General features: G+C 31.6%; 2 protein-coding genes across 4 annotated transcripts; one reads left to right on the plus strand and one right to left on the minus strand.

The window, feature by feature from the left end:
• Nucleotides 1-288: 288 nt before the first annotated feature.
• Nucleotides 289-4,502, minus strand: LOC148626093 (serpin B6-like). Of its 2 annotated transcripts, none has more exons than XM_088569722.1 (2): nt 4,354-4,502; nt 289-1,967 (listed from the first exon to the last, which is right to left on the minus strand). In XM_088569722.1, the coding sequence occupies exon 2, from the start codon at nt 1,942-1,944 to the stop codon at nt 658-660; it is 1,287 nt and encodes a 428-aa protein (XP_088425848.1). In that variant the 5' UTR covers nt 1,945-1,967; nt 4,354-4,502; the 3' UTR covers nt 289-657. The 2 variants fall into 2 exon arrangements, with proteins under 2 accessions (XP_088425848.1, XP_088425847.1); XM_088569721.1 differs by having other exon boundaries at nt 4,359-4,489.
• LOC148626094 (uncharacterized) lies at nt 4,499-17,016 on the plus strand. Of its 2 annotated transcripts, none has more exons than XM_088569723.1 (8): nt 4,499-4,638; nt 5,857-5,975; nt 6,177-6,231; nt 7,969-8,036; nt 9,131-9,236; nt 11,675-11,793; nt 12,870-13,009; nt 13,787-17,016. In XM_088569723.1, the coding sequence occupies exons 1-8, from the start codon at nt 4,578-4,580 to the stop codon at nt 13,890-13,892; spliced, it is 774 nt and encodes a 257-aa protein (XP_088425849.1). In that variant the 5' UTR covers nt 4,499-4,577; the 3' UTR covers nt 13,893-17,016. The 2 variants fall into 2 exon arrangements, with proteins under 2 accessions (XP_088425849.1, XP_088425850.1); XM_088569724.1 differs by lacking the exon at nt 4,499-4,638 and adding an exon at nt 4,676-4,827.
• Nucleotides 17,017-17,468: the final 452 nt, after the last annotated feature.

Consider the following 17,468-nt stretch of genomic DNA (forward strand, 5'->3'; position numbering starts at 1 on the left):
ATTGTAATTTCATAAATAATTCTTGTCTTATTGAAGATAACAGCATATACTCATCAAAAACTGGTTTAAACAGTGGCATTTCTAGTAATCTTAAAGAAAGGGGGTGCACAAATTTTGTATGAAATTATTCAAAATTTTCAAACATAAGTGAAGGTTATCTTAATCTTAATCCTTAACCCTTTCTAGATCTGCCATTTGTTTAAACAATATTGGTACATCATTGTCGACTAATTTTTCCAATATTTTCAGGAAGGATGGGGTGGATTCATACTATATAATAAATGTAGGTTAATAGCAGTTAAATATATTGTTAATTAGCAGGAAGTTTTTAGAAAATATTAAAAAAAAAATTCCATATCATGCTAATAATATTGCATTTATATTCCAGTGCCCTCCATGCCCCATGGTTATTTTGACCAGCTAAAATTATAAACCAATTGGTCTTGCCTTAACTAAAAATTAAAAGAAAAAAATGTGTTTTCAATCACACAAAAATTTGCTAAATAATCATCTTTTGTGATGCAACTATGGAGAACACTGTACTATGATAAATAGTGCGAAAAAAAAACATACATCAAAATGATATTGAATTAGTTCAGCCAAGGCTCAGCCAGTTGATAGGATTATCTAACTGTAGCAGGGCAGCCAGGTTAAGTGTTACAACTCATCTTTTGAGGAGGCAACAATATCTTCCTCTGGTCTAACCAGCCGACCACTAAAGAGAACAATATTTGTTTTCCTATCTATGATATAAAATAGAAATGGTTTGTCAGCTTTGAATACTGGATTTCTAATGGCAGCCCTCTTCATCATTTTCACAGCTGTGGCTGCAGCTGCCTCAGTTCCTTCCTCATTGACCTCAACAAAAGCTTGGTGTATAACATTCGAAATAGAAACCTCCTTTGTTTTGTCCATACCAGAAAAATCTGCATTTTGGCTAAAAGCATTAGGCATACCTAGTTTGGACAAAACTGGAGCAAGCTCAAATTTGGTTTCAACCTTAAATTTTGGAATGTAGACCTCAACATCAGAATTGCTCTTCAATGAACTACGAAACCCCTGTAGCAAATCTGGTGAAAGTCTATTTTCAAGTGATGATAGACCATCAAGAGTGTCTGGTAAAATAAAGACCATACTGAGTGACTCTCCTTTGTATGGCATTTCTAACACACTACACAGATAATCTGGTTGGTAGGTATAGGGTAACTTCCTCTTCTGATACATCATGTCAACTATTACTTCTTCAGAGAAGTTGATGTGAAATCTCCCTTTATTAGTACGCTCTTTATCAAACTGACTTGCCCAATTTCCTTTAAAATATATTGCATTGACAAGAACCATAAATGTATTTGAGGAGAGAACATCAGGGGAGACTAAGTCTTTAATTTTGCCTTTAGTTTGATCACTAACCCAGTCATTGATTGTTTTTGCAGATTTTGCAGCCTGAGAAAAATCCAGCGACAAAACATCAGCCTTGTAGTGCTTTACACAACGGTTGACAAATTCCTTCTCTACCTTCATTGCTTGGTTTGGAAATAAACGGTTGGCAACATGAAGAGTGAAATTGTTGTTTCCTTTCAAAATGATGGACAAATACTTCTCATATTCGTCATGGACTCTGTCTTTTAGTCCAGACAATGCGAGAACATCAGACATTTGTTGTGCAGTTTGCTCTCTTGCACCAAGATAAGTCATTGACAAGGCTGTAGATATACTAAAAGGTGAAAAGAAAGCATTTTCTGTCTTTCCTCCTGGTAACTCCTTTTGCAGCTTAAAAGTAAAAATCTGATTGGATAGAGAGAAGTGAGTATCCCCATCGTTATTTCTTGATAGAGAATTGAACATATCTGAAGCTGAAGTAAGACCCAAAATTAGAAGTATTCCAACAAAAAGTATTAATGTTAGTTTCTTCACTTTTTTGGCTGGAATTGCTATCTTATGCATCAGTTATCAGTAGGAGAGGTCATCTGAAAAATAAAAAAAAAATGAATGCAATATTAATCATTCCTTATAACAGGCAATGTGCTGATGTGACTAGCTGTGATGCAAATATGCATGTAAGCACTACTTGGTGACCACAAAACAAAGGATTTCTAATTACTGCATACATGTATTTGAAAGTTTGATACATGTATGTGAAGAACTTGGACTGATATTCAGACTAATAATTTTATGCCATAATTGTAAGTAAAAATTTGATCACCATGTAAACAGTAGAGAAGCTTAAATTCATAACCATGTATATTCTTGTATACCAATTTTCATGGTTTTGAGCAAAAGTGTTCAGCATGATGAGATCTATATGTGGTCAAATTTTCATTTAAATCTGTATAGCCATGTTGCCTTTTTTACGGTTTTTTTTGGCTGTTTTTAATGTTATTTCATTCAAAAGTCTTCTCCTCTGACACTACTGTGGGGATTTTTGATCCGTAGAGAAACATGGCTGGTGTTACTAAAAAATTTAAACAGTGGTTTTTCGCATATATCTTCAAAACCGTTAGGTTTAAGCTAGATTATTTCAATGGCTGAAATTATCCTTATTATTAGGTCTACTAACGTCTTCTGGGATAAAAGTTGTCAGATGACCCTGTAAGAGTTAATGCCCTTGAAAAGAGAAAAATGACTTTTTTTTTTTTTTTTACAGTTTTCAGCCACTATCTTGAAAACTATGATAGATAGAAAGACACTTTCAATTTCTGAAATGATACTTATGATAAGTCCTACCAAAGTCTTCCTGAGTCAAGATTGTTGGACAACTTCTTGCGAAATTTATTGCCTTTGAAAGGCAGAATTCAACCAGGTGAGCGATTCAGGCACCTGGGAGTCTCTTGTTATGGAAGCCCCTGTTGAACATTATATGAGACCTACGGAAGCGTAGTAGTAACATCCTTTTTATCAAATTGTCGACTTTAATCTTGGAATTATCAACTTTAATCTTGGAATTTTCAACTTTAATCTTCGCATTATCAACGAAAAGTGTCAGTTTATAGATTCTTGATTTGTGGTTATGACAACTCTATCAAACAAACGAATGGGAAATTTCTTTTTTGTCAGAAACCTAACAGATAAGCATGAAAAATAGTACATACCTTTAAAATTATATAAATGTATTATATATGTAATTATACATGTATTAAATTAAAGTATTTTATTAGAAATTCAGAAATGCAGCACACTATTGACTTTTTTCTTGAATAAAATATTCAGGAAGTTACAAATTTAAACATGTTATATGCTCCATAAATGCAAAAAAATTACTTTTAAGTTACGGTTTGACTTTCATACTATTTTCTCGTAACACAAAAAAATTCACACAATTTTATATTTTTATAATCCTTGTAAATGTATTGCGGTTCATAATACATTTATATTGAAATTGTTTCAGGAATGAGGAAATTAACAAGGAAATTCTAATAATTTTATCTATCAGTTTCAATATACCTTCCCTGTTTATCTGAAACTTTTTACATCAATATTCAACATACATGTACCAGTATTTTTCTAAAAAGTGATCAGTAGATTACAATTCTACCTGACTTTGAATCATGGCAATTTACTTTTACACTTAAACCAACATGCTAGAATATATTGAAATGCATCAAAGCATCTGTCCATACATTGATTAATAATCTACATGTACAGGAAATTCATAGTTGACATGGTTGATTAACATATTATATTATCAAATATTTTCTCAATTGATATTTGCTATGGGTAGCATCTATTTATACAAGGAATATTTTCTAAAAAGACTACGCTGATAATACATGTATGTGTGCTACCCACAGCAGATATCAGTCATGAAAAAAAAATCATATTCTAATGCATAATTCATTTTTACAAGAAATTTGATTGTATAACATTGTAAATTATATGACTGACTGTGGCAAATGTTTTAGGCATGCGCAGTTGTCTGAGTAGTCTGAGTTGTTCATTTGTTTTTGTTACTTTGTATGTAAGATTTTAATTACTTTATGTTCTTCGTTGTGTATGTCTGTTTTCCATGTCTGGTCTTCGTCCCTGGATTACATTCTTTTGATTACCGCTATAAACTTGGTTCCCTTGATTATTCTTGCATTAGAATGGAGATAACCAATTGTATTTGAAGATTTGAATTTGTCAATTGAGGATTTGACAGTGACAAATATCGGTTACTATAAAAACTATATGGAAATAAATATAAAGATAGAAATTATTTTTATTTACAATACATTTTATTTATTTATTTTTTGTGTATGTTTTGTCATTTTTTGAGAAAAAGGTACGGTTTTCCAGTTGTTACAAGTTCTAGATGCTATACAAATGACATAAAAACGAAACAAAAACGCTGTAACTGAATCAAACATTACACACCTTACCATTAATGCTTTAATGTCTTCCTAAGAATAAATCATAAGAAATAGTGCGTGACAACATACAAACACAACATAGGAAGTGAAAGTAGATATCGAGTAACCTTGGGTAGTATCGTGAATAGATTAGAAAAAGGCCAGAGGACACCCAAAACCGGAAGTCAAATATTAAAATTGATTTTCCCTATAATATCCCCAGGTTTGTCTGGAAAACGCTAATACAAAATGGCAGTGGTTTGCAGTTCACCACTCTCTACTCCCATGCACTATGATGCATCATTTAAAGGTTAAAAAACTTGAGCATGTACTGGCTGTTCATTACTCAAATTACCCAACTTACCTAAGGCTAAGGCAAGCGACTGTGAATGGGTTTCTTTATTCTGAGTAAACCATCCACACTGTGTAGAGAGATAATTGGTTACATTGGTTGCTTGATTGTCCTTTGCCTGATATATTTCTACACAAGAGCATTTTGGTAACATAATATTAGATTTTTTATATCCTGTGGGACAATACTATTTCAAGAATTCATCAAATATTGAAATAATTAACTGTTTTTATGGGTAATGCAAACAAATAAAAATATGTTTTTTTTTACACAAATTTGACTATCTTACAACATCAGATGTGCATCTTTGCTAAATTCTTTACTTTCTGAATTAAGTACTTCATTTCAATTAATCGAACACATTTGGCCATAATTCATGTTTTAGACTGTACTTATAATGGTCAAGAAGTAGGCATGTAGTTCTCCCCAGCAAGTAATACTTGCCAACCAATTTTTCATCTTCTTCTGGGAAACAAGTTCATGCCCAAAATTTAAGGCAAAACATCTTGCAGATTGCTAATCAATTTTTGCTTGCAGATTGGCAGAATAGCTTCTGTCTTAAAATGTTAGGTCTGCTCTATTACAAGTATACATGTTCATGTTGGACACTGCTGATATTTCTTCTCAATATTGTGTACCGAAAATGAAATCATTCATGTGTAAAAGTAGTCTTATGTTGATCGATTTATTGTTTTTAACTAATTTTTATTTGGTAGTGAGCAGCTTTTGAATTATATTTTTTGACAGACCCTTTAACAAGCATTTTAGTAATCAAATACTCTAATTCTAAACAATCCATCCCATGGTAAATCAAGCCGATTTCCAATCTGTCCTTAGTCAAATCATTATTTATCAATACTTTGTTTTTTTTTTTCATATAAACAAGTTAGTGTCAAGATTTCACTGATCATTCATGTAAAATTGTACAATTACTTGTTTCTGAATTTGTATAACTAACCCTTCATAGTGCAGTAGGATTGGTTACAGAACATAAGAACATTTATGAAACCCTCAGTTATGGCTCCAGTTTTCTTCTGAAAAATGACACTTTTATTCATGAATTTTGAAGTTATTCTTTTCATTTGGAATGATCTGGAGATAAATCTAAATTCCATTAGAAAAAAATCAAAATTCTTAGTTACTTCAATTTACTTATTGCCTTTTCATATTTTGTAGTTGATGTGAGACTTCATGAACCTTTACTGTCAAGGGAAGTAACTCCATTGGACACAGGAATTGAAATGATGTCTCTTTGTTCACAGTTAGATGTTTTGTGCTGCAAAGAACTGAGGGAGGTACATTTATAAGTAATTTACTGTGTATTTATATTATCAAATATTTCTTCAAATATATTTTTGATTGAACATGCTTTAAATTTACACAATAAAAAACAATTCAATACTTAAATGTACTAGTATTTCACTAATTTCTACAACATATGCAATCATAAGAAATTTCAGTCATAGAAAGTATGCGTACCTATTTTTTATCCACAGACCCTAGCAGAAAAGATAGAACAAGGAAGATTTAGTAATTCATTTACAGATAAAGGTACATCTTATCATTGAAGTGTAAGTTTTTGTAAGAATCAGGCAAAATGGGAAAAATCAGAAACCTGCATTTCAAAACCCCACTTACTGGCAATACAATATCACTCAATGATGCTGTCTCAATTTGAAAAGACCATTATTTGATCTCTGCATCACCGAATATGCACAGAAATTTTTCAGTAGAATGTTAAAAAGAAATGAGGTTTTTGACTGAGTTATCTGTCCTTGAAATGACCATTTTCAGTACATTTCAATGAAATTATAACTCAATGGGCCAGCATAATATGGAAAATCTTGTCATTTTTCCTTGATTCTGATGGTGCAAATACACAAATTAATCTTTCAAAATGGTGTTTTTTTTCATACCATGTTTCACTCACTGCCAGATTCTTACAGAGACTGACCCTTAATTGATATAGAGTGTATTGCTTTTGATGTAGTATTTGTAAACTTTACAGACATTAGAAATGTTTATTGGGAAGCAAACTAAATCAATGTTGAACTGTGTGTTAACAGAAACAAAATGGTAAATACCTAAGTATTTGTTGGTTAGTAAAACAGCTTGAATCAAATTGTTGTTTAATCATCCCATCATAGAAAAGAGGAGGTAAATTTTGGTTTGGTTCTGTTGAGAGTATATGGAAATACACAATGTTTATTCCAGTTTATTACATAGATAGCAATTTTTTATCGAATGTTCCCAGTGTAATAAATTTCGATAATTCACACTGTGAAATAAATTCAGTAATTTTACGCTCACGCTTTCTCCCACCAAAGCGTCACAACTTTGATATCAATCTGCCAATAACAGAATTTAAAATTCATATTGAAAACATTGATAAATTATGAAGAAAATCTATACAATAAATAAGATAATCAATTGGTTATCGTGAATAACCAAAACATTATCACTTGTGCCAAGAATCATGTGGGGATCAAGTTCTGCACACTTGTTAAATCTAGGCATTCTTCAGCACTCGTGGTAATAATTTGGTTATTCACCCTTTCCAATTAATTATCGTATTATTATACAATAGCCTCACCACTAAAAATAGCATGGAAAGGACAGTACTGAATAGCATTAAATAATGTTAAAACCAGTATTTGTTATGTTTTAATTTCATAACTATCAACATATATTTAATAGCAAATTAAACAATGTATTCAAACTATGGACTTTTTCAAAAAATACTATGCCCTCCCATAATGCATATGAATATATTTATTTTTCTTTAAGATTATTGCATTTCACAAAGTTTGTTCCAACAAAAATTCAGTTCAATTGGTTTATCAAGGAGAGGCTACTTAATCTCTGTTTCTGCCCTTTTACGATCTAAGTAAGACTTTTTTTTATCAAACACTGGCTGTTACCCAACCCCTACATATTTTCTTTTTTTTAACATACTGATAACCAACATTTGATTTCACACGCAGAGCACCATCTCCATTTTGAAATACAACCTTCCACAAGCAAATATATAATTTGCCGTCCTAGAGGTGGACATAGATACTTATGGGACAGCCCTAACTAGAAGGTCATATTTTGCTATATCGCCAATTCATTATAATTTTAAGGAAAAAGAAAAATACTTAATGCCCATTCTACTGCAATCACAAGAAGTTAGTCTAAAATGATAAGGTTTTTATCATAGAGAAAGTTTTCCATTTTTCATTTGTTTATGATAGGAACAATAATGTTGTATTTAGTTATCAAATAAATTTTGTATGTTTTTTTCAGCTGTTGTTGTCAAGGACAGAATGAATCAAGTTTTACACAAAGATTTAAAAAACAGAATGTTACTCCATGTAAGTGAGGTGTTATAGTACTTGTAGTAGTCATCTTTCCTGTTAAGTACCTCTCCGTCTTAGAATCGGGCAAAATGTATATACGGTGTGGCACATCAAAGAAAAAAATGCAGAGATTTTATTGCATTAACCAATTAATTATACCTGATAACCACCAGAAATGACCGTCAAAGGGTTTGTAAAATTTGCCTTTTTAAGATAATGATTATAAGGTCAAATTTAGTTGAAATGCACTACGGAAAAATTGTGGAAAAATTTTCCTGCACTCTTTCCGTATTTAAGCAGTCAAAAATATCTCTGTCACAGATGCTGCAGCGTGAATTTAAATAGTTTTTCAGTTGTTTTCTAGATGTATTTGAATATGTTCGAGGCTAAAAAAAACGCTAAATAGACCAAATTGAGGAAAATGACGTGCCACTCGTTGTCTGATTCTTACAGAGAATGGTACTTTAAAATTAAAGACATTGTAGCTTACGTGATAACCCCTGCTGACTGCTTTAATGTATGTCTTGACCACAACATATGTATTTTGGTATGACTTTATCTTAGTTGTTTATTGTATGTGTCATTGATTTCATCATCAGTAGACACTTGAATTTATAGTGATACTTTTACTCAAGCTAAGAATCTTGCACAATGTGATTAATGGTTGGAAAGCCTACACATTTTTGTTTTTGACTTTTTTGTTCAGAATGTTATAGTAAACAGAAATTAACATGTGGCTTTTCATCTAACCCCTGTTCATTGGAGATATAGTTATAAAGATTCAAAATTAAGAGTGATAATGTAATTTTGTAAATGAAACAGAAACAGAAACTATTCAATATGAAGTATTTATTAAGAGCAGACAGGTTGGAATAAATGACAATACATTTTATCGTATAGACCCAGAAACAAATTAATAATGAAAATAAAAATTTGTAGCCTTTTTTGAGGAGTATCACATATTAAATAATTTGCATGATTCTTACAAGGAATGCTACTTAAAAATTTGTTAAAGTATACTGCGGCCATATCTAGTGATGCCCTTTACATTTGTAGCTGAACTTGGCACATTTGTATACCATTGTGTATGTATTTCTTTATAATTACAGGAGTACCTGACTGCACGAGGGTTAGATAAACTGTTCCCTAGGGCATCAGCATACATCACTTGTCCTGCTAATCTGCCATACCTCAATGACAAAACAAGTTTAGATGGTAATTCAGTTTTAAACTAACAAGTTTAAGAAACAGATTCTTTCTGCATAATCAATTCTGATGTGTCTTTAAAAAGATTCCATCAGCAATTTATACTACTTAACTGTTAAATTTCTCTAAATAAGATTGCAGTTGCATTAAATGGAAATATTTTCATGGATATTTTTTTGGCATTTCAAGATATCAGTTCAATTATGCTGCTTTTTATTTTTGAAACTTACAATCTGTCGTTCATATGTTCCTTATTGCCATTTGTTAGAATTTCCTTTTCAATTATTCTTTTTAACTATTGCCTAGAGTTTATCAGTTTGGTAATTTTGTTATTACTGTCATAATAAAGGGACCTATTAACTGTGATTTATTTTCATGTTTTATTCTTGTTTGCGAAATAGGTAAAAAAATATATTGGTTTACAATATAAAGCCTAACAAGTTCAAAGAGTATACTACACTACCACTTCAAAATAAGGAAATTACGTCAGAACTTCATAATAAAGTTACGCCATTTGGTCAAGAAGTATACTTAGTGAAAGATTATGTACAAAAAACTAATTTAATTTTCTTTGCTTAAGGAAGTAGACCTAGAGTAAGGGACACAACTCTTACAAATCATTGAAGCGTTTGTATTCAGCATTTTACACAAATCTTATTTAAGCATCAAAATAACTTGGACAGATTTCATTCAGTTTCAAATGAAAGCTTGACATGCTTTAATGAAATTAAATATAATATAAACATATCACTGATTTCAAGAGTTATGTCCCTTACCCTAGATCTGCCTTCTTGATGCAGAGTTCTGCCTTTTTCATATCATGATTTAACTGTTATGATTCTTTTTTACTGTACAGTGAAAGTACTTTAATTTGTGGATACCAATTTTCCTGGATTAGGAAAGATACATAAGTGGATTCTTGAATTTGTGGTTTTGAGGTTTTCAGTATACACAATTATATTATATTATGTTTATATTACCATAATCCATTTATAGTATAGTATTCATACCATTTTTTTTTTATTATGCCCCCACAACGATGAGTTGGGGGGCATATTGTTTTACCCCTGTCCGTCCATCTGTAATTCTGTAATTTTGTCCGTCCCATAAGTTTTCCGTACTTTTTTTTAAAATCCTTGAAGATATTGAACTTATTTTTTGTATGTTAGTCTTTCATTATTAGTTACAGATCGAGTTAAAGTTTCGTTGTGCTACACTGAGTTTTACCAAAATTATGGGCCTTGGACTTAAAAAATTCCATGGAAATAACAGTTTTCCACATTTTTTTTTGTAAACCCTTGAAGATATTGAACTGCATTTAGGTATGTGAGTCTGTCATGATTAGTTACAAATCGAGTATAAGTTTCATTCTTCTATGCTGAGTTTTACCAAAATAATGGGCCCTGCACTTTAAAAATTGTATTGAAATAATAGTTTATCGCTTTTTTTTTTGTAAATGCTTGAAGATATTTGACTGGTTTTTGGTATGCGAGTCTGTCATGTTTAGTTACAGATTGTATTTAAGTTTCGTTCAGCTATGCTGAGTTTTACTCAAAACCACATGCGGGGGCATCATTTGTGTCTCACAGACACATCTGACAAAGTGCTTTTTACAATTATGAGTTATGATATAGCTGTATGAAGGTTAAATGTGGGAGCTTCACTTTATCTAGTTTGATATTACTGTGAAATGCACAATATTATAAAAGTTTAATATACAAAATTTATCAATCTATTATAAACCAAAGTCTTTCTTTTTACTATGATTTAATGTTTAGAAACCCTCATTAAAGTAGCACTTCAGTTAAGAATCATGCAAAAATTGATAGTGTTTGAAAGCCTACATATTTTTATTTTTGATATTGTGTTTAGAAAGGTATAATAAAAAGAAATTAACGTGTGGCTTTTCATATAACCCTTGGTCTTATGAGATATGATTTATATGGAATGTATTGTAAAATTCAGATTTAAGGGAGGTAACTTTGTAAATAACACTGAAATACTACAGAAACTATTGGATTTTTGATGTGAATTATCTCCTAAGACCAGACAGATGGGAAAGAATTATTAAATATTTCTTCACATACATAGACCAATAAAGCAACTTAACAACATAAATAAAGATGTGTAGCCTTTTTTTTTTGGAGTGTAAAATATATCACATAATTTGCATGACTCTTACCAAGACTGCTTCTTAAGCCAATTTTTTTTTGGGGGGGTTGTCACTTTGGAGATTTGTCATTATCAAATTAGCATATTTAAATGCAAACAGGAAACTATGCATGAAAATCATATTTTATTGTGTTTTAACTTACCGGTAATTATATAAAAGTATGAAGAAACAACATTTTAACATGTTAACAGCATATTTTTGTCTGCTTTTTTGTAAACTGTCTTATTTACTCAGTATAAACTATGTTTCTAATGTCCATTGCTTTTTTTTTTAGAATATTTCACGGATATATCAAGTTTGAACCAACTGAAATGTTTGGCACACCAAATCAACTCAGATCTCAGTAATCTATCAGAACATAAATATATTGCTCATCAAATTTCCATATTGTATGTAAGTAAATATAAATTATTTGCTTCACTATACTTCCTGCAACAAAGTTTAGGTTTGTTTTTCCAAATTTCTTGTGAGTACAATTTCTTGTATTTAGAACTCTTCCTTAACCATTCAAAGGATTTTGGTGAAATTTTATCGGTAGATCATTAGGCATCATGTAGGTTTGTATGAAGGAATATGAAAATAGTTCTTCAAAGGTAGATAATCCAACTTGAGGGTTTTGCTTATGAATACAATGTATATGCACTGGTAGGCACAACTCCTCCTAAACTGCATAATTGAATTTGATAAAGTTATAGAGGAAAGTTGAGCATCATATGTAGATTTGCATGAAGGAATATAATTATTGTCAGAGGACACCAAAGGGAGACAATTCAACTAAAGGGTGTTACATTTAATTTCACTTTAAGGAAGTAGACCTAGGGTAAGGGACACAACTCTTAAAAATCATTGGAACATTTGTATGAAGCATTTTACATCCATCTTATGTAAGCATCTAATTAACTTGGATTGATTTTATTTTGCTTCAAACAAAAGCTTGATAGGCTTTTGTGAAATTGAATATGATACAAACATATCACTGATTTCATGAGTTATATCCCTTACCCTAGGTCTACCTCCTTAAACTGGGTTTATTTTCTTTGTGAGCTTGTTTACAGTGTTTCTAGTTTTAAAAATAATTATTTAAATATTAGACTTTGATTTATGATAAACTAAACACACACCTGCTTAATGATGCTCTACATGTTATGTCTTTTTCTACTATTAAGTGAAAATAGTTGTATTTGTCAAGTGAAGGAAAATATCTGGTGCAATTATGATAAGACCAAAAAATTAGTGCTACATGTGTATCAGCAAAAAGAAATGGGATTGGTTGGTAGGGAAATTATTTTATTTTTCAAAAACATTTTACATGGGATTAATGGGGAAACAATATAGACTGACTTTGCTTAAGCAAAAATGGTAATAAAATGTTTAGGGAAGACACAAACAAATAGGGCAGGTAGGGTAGGAGGACCTCAGACATTTACTTTTTTTTCCCTAACGACATCGTCACTTATTTTTTATTTCAGCAATCTATCAACAACATCAACACTTCATATCTTGATCCGTTTAAAAAGAGTATAGAAGAAAATTTTAAAGCCATAAAATCTACATTAAATGAAGAACAACACGACGGAACACGGAAGTTGTTACCTGCTCAAAAAGAATGGTTTGTTCTTCATTGAATTTTATTCTGCAATGTTTTCACGATAAAAGTTAAATTCTTAAAAATGCATTTCAAATTATACCCCCTTTTGAGTAGGGCTATATTGCAATAACCTTTTCTGTCTGTCTGTTATACTTTAACCTATTATGTTTATTGATTTTATATGACTTGTACTGTGGTTACCCTTTCCAGGTTCCTCGTTTATCTACTTCCTGTTTACCATTTGGTTTAATTTTCCACAGAAATGGTGTTCTTTTTCTTCTTTCTGATAGGTGTACCTATTTTTCATAAATATTTGCAGGTTGATGAAAATTTAAGTAGAATGTTCATGTTAAGAAGAACTAATTCAAATTAAAAACTTAATTTGCAGAATGTTGAAATTCTATCTGTAACTTGTAGTTTAAGAAATTTCTATTGAGAATCTTAGATTTTCTGTCCTTGTGTTACCATACTTTGCAAACAAAATTTTGCAGGTGAATTGGTGCCAGATCAAAGGACGTTGGCTTTGCATAATAAACCTGGCTCCAGCACCACAAAAGCAAAAAAAAAATTATGTCTTAGAATATTCTTAGTTTCAAAGGTAGCTCCAATTAAAGCTGATGAAATCAATGACATCACAATAGAACTTACTCAGACTTTTTTTTCAATTTTTGAAGCATGGGCCAGAAATTTAAGATGAAATGAAAGTCCTGTTTAGATGGTAATGATTAGTAATCAATGATGAACATTTAATAGGTTGAAATTACTTAATAAATTCCTTGATTTTTACCTTTATTTTAGGTTGTTACAAGTGACAAGTGGAATAGCCAATCAGATCTCTAGATTCCCAGTAGAATTAACACAAGAAATGGTGCAGCCAGCACTTCTGTTACATCACCAGACATAATGCTTAGTTAAATATATAAATGACAATGTTGCACCGTGGAGGGGATTATTTTTATACATTGTATTTATGTGGTGATGGTTCAACTTTCACCTTTTCCCTTGCACATACTGAAATTTCATTGAAACAAAGCTTGGGGATATATAGAAATCTCCCTGTCAGTCTGTCTGTCTGTTTAAATTTTTAGTAAGTGCAACTCCTCCTATTAAACCCCTCAAGGGATATTGATGAAATTTTAAAGAAAGGTTGGATATCATCATGTAGATTTGCATGAAGGAATATAATTGCGTCAAAGCATTCTATAGCAAGATGAGCCATAATTTTACTTGTTTAAACCTCGTAAGAACAACTCCTCCTAAACCACTCATAATTTTTGTGAAATTTTATAGAAAGGTTGGGATTCTAATGTAGATGTGGATGAAGAAATTTAGCAACGATTGGAAAACTCCAAAGGGAGATGATCCAACATAAGGGCTGTATATGTTAATACATGTACCTCATCAGCTCAGTTCCTAAACCACTCAAGGGAATTTTATGACATTTTATTGGAAGATTGGGCATCAAATGCTGATGTGCAAGAAGAAAAATAGTTACTTACTGAGCTTACTTACAGTATTTTTAGTGTTTTTAAGTGGGCCTTAGGGGTTTGACCATTTGGTTCTGTGGGAAAGCCTGGCAGTTATTTTGGGGCAGAATATTTATTTGCAAAATTTGTGAAGTAGAAAAATAAATATTTTCAAATACTGACTAGGTTTACTTTCATTATACTGTACAGTAGAATATGGAGTCCAGAAAATATACTTATTTTTATTTTTTAGGTAGTGGAGTCCAGTATATTTATTTTTATTTTTGCCAAGATATTTACTTGCAAAAAGTCTGTCACCTCAGGATCCAATAGTCGTCCAATTACAATTTCATGTAAATACCAGTAGTCTTCGGCCCATTATTAAGTATTACCTGTTTTGCAATTTTTGCTTAAGAATGAAGCTCGAATTACATGATATATGCAAGAGAAAAATGCTTATGATTTATAGATTAAGCCCTATATTTTTGTCTAAACAAGAAATATTAATCCCTGGTGGCTGGTCAGAAAAGATATATTTTCATTAATGTTAAAGCTAGTCAGTTGTAGTGAAAGGGTGTCAGCTTTTGTACTATTAATTGTAAAATTTCATCAAATCAGACTATTGCGTCCATTATGCTACTGTTGACAAGATGTATAAAACTTTCTTGAAATGTGCAATAATTTAATGTACATGTATATCTAGTGCTTTGTCAAATATTGGGAGATTATATGATTGTTTCTGATATGACTGATTGTTTATTTTTGAGCAATTTAGAACAAGTGTAGCATTGCAGTCAATTGTTCTTTTAGATAGTTTTCAGTTGATGATGGTACCATTGAAATTTATCTTAGTAATTGATGTTTTTGCTAGTTTTGATGTCACAGTGAAACCCTAAATAAACCGAAAGCCTATTTAAACCTGACTCTTTCTAAAGTCTCATCATATCATTTTCAGGAGGTAGACCAAGGGTAAGGGACACTCCTCTTAAAAATCATTGGAACGTTTGTGTGCAGCATTTTACTTCAATTTTATGTAAGCGTCTAATTAACTTGATTTATTTTATTCTGCTTCAAACAAAAGCTTGAGAGGCTTAAGTGAAATTGAATATGATACAAACATAACACTGATCTCAAGAGTTATGTCCCTTACTCTAGATCTACCTCCTTAAATATATTTTGAAACTGGGTAAACCAAATACCTGTCCAAGCCACTCAAACTCTACAGCAAAGGCACCCCCAGAGATTTTGAATAGGAGGGGTGCCAGCTGGGGTTCCTTTGAAAAAAGGGGTGCTTGAACATTATTTGCCATTTTTGTCAATTTACCCATGAAAGTGACTAATTTTCTAAAAAAAAAAAAGGAGGGTGCCAACCTCCTGCACCCCCCCCCCCCAGGATCTGCCACTGCTCTACAATCCAAAAGAGGTTCAGTTTAGACTGTAATCACTGTATTTTGATTCTTACTATTATGATTATAATTTATCAAATTTTCCTTAAGTGATAAATTTTGATATTATACGTGTGAAATAACTCTTGGACAAAATGGTCACATTGTTTTTAAAAAATACTATTTAAAGATTATCGGAGGATTGATGTGCACAGAGTATTATTCATACATTCCCAGGCCAAAACACAGGACTTTTTAAAGGGGAGCTTACTGAAAAGGCCAGGGTCCAGAAGAAGAAGATAACATAGCCTTAGATTGATTGTAGAAGAAAGGAAAAATGGGATCAATTTATTTGGTATATAGACATTTAGAAAAATCACTGATGTAAAATCTTGTCTTAAATAATCAAAGTTCAAACAAAACTTCAATAGCAAAACATGAATCAAAATGATGAGTTAAAGAGGTAGACCGAGTATAAGAGACACAACTCTTAAATCGTTTGTATTCAGCATTTTACATCAATGTTTTGTAAGCATCGAAGTAACTTAGATTAATTTCATTCTGTGTCAAATGAAAGCTTGAGAGCCTTTGGTGAAATTGAATATGATACAAACATATCACTGACTTCATAAGTTATATCCCTTACCCTAGGTCTACCTCCTTGAATAGTGCTTGTTGGTTAACGAGGGGGTAGCAGTGTGCAATCTGTGAATGGGCCTCCATATTCTTTTCATCAACTTGTGTGATCATATTTTGGTTATTTACTTTTTCAGTTTTAAAATAATAGGCATCTGAAATGCTACTATTAAGGGGTTTATATTCATAGAAATTTTATCTCCAGTAATGGATATCTTCTCCTCAGTAAAGACATGTATCTTCTAACAACCACATGTGAATTTATCAGGTTGAAGCCTAAAGAAATTTGAGTACATGTATTTGTAAATTTTACACCTTTATATCCAGTGTAATGTTTTGCACTTGAATGTCCATATGTTTCGTAAAAAAGGGCTATGTGGTAAAGCAAGTGTTAGAGTGTCTTTTATATTTGATAAATTGATATGAATTTTTATGAATTAAATGCAGCAACTTTGTGAATCTCTGTTGATTATGTTGATCAAGTATTTTAGTCCAATATTGTCCCGCTTTGTTTTGGTTGTTAATAAAGAATTGTATTGTGTACTGATTATTTTGATAATGTCATATAAAAAAAAGTGTTTTAGCTTTTTTTTGTTTTTTTTGTTTTTTGCTCTGACACCTGGAGTCCAATGTGAGCTATTGCCATCACTTGGTGTTTGTCATTTCATACACTTTTTCCCTAGTCTTTTCCCATGAAATCATTGTCGGGATGTGATTCACTAACATCTGACATGACCTGCAACAGACAGCATGGCAGGTGTCTTTCAAAAAGCAGAAACTGATAACCCGAGTTCATCCCTAGTTGATTTTTAGGTGTCTTTCCTGCTCATCTCTTTTTCTGACTTTCTTCTTGGTTTATTTGTACTCATATTTTCCTATGGAGTTACCTTCTTTGATATTACCCATTTTTGTCCCCCACCATGCGGGATGGAACATAGAAATACTTGTGTCTGTTTGTCCGTGTGTCCATTCACACTTGTGAAAGCAGCTTTT

The sequence above is a fragment of the Perna viridis genome, chromosome 2 (genome assembly GCF_037379345.1).
Source record: "Perna viridis isolate PV_CMFRI_1.1 ecotype Kerala chromosome 2, ASM3737934v1, whole genome shotgun sequence".
NCBI classification, from domain to species: domain Eukaryota; kingdom Metazoa; phylum Mollusca; class Bivalvia; order Mytilida; family Mytilidae; genus Perna; species Perna viridis.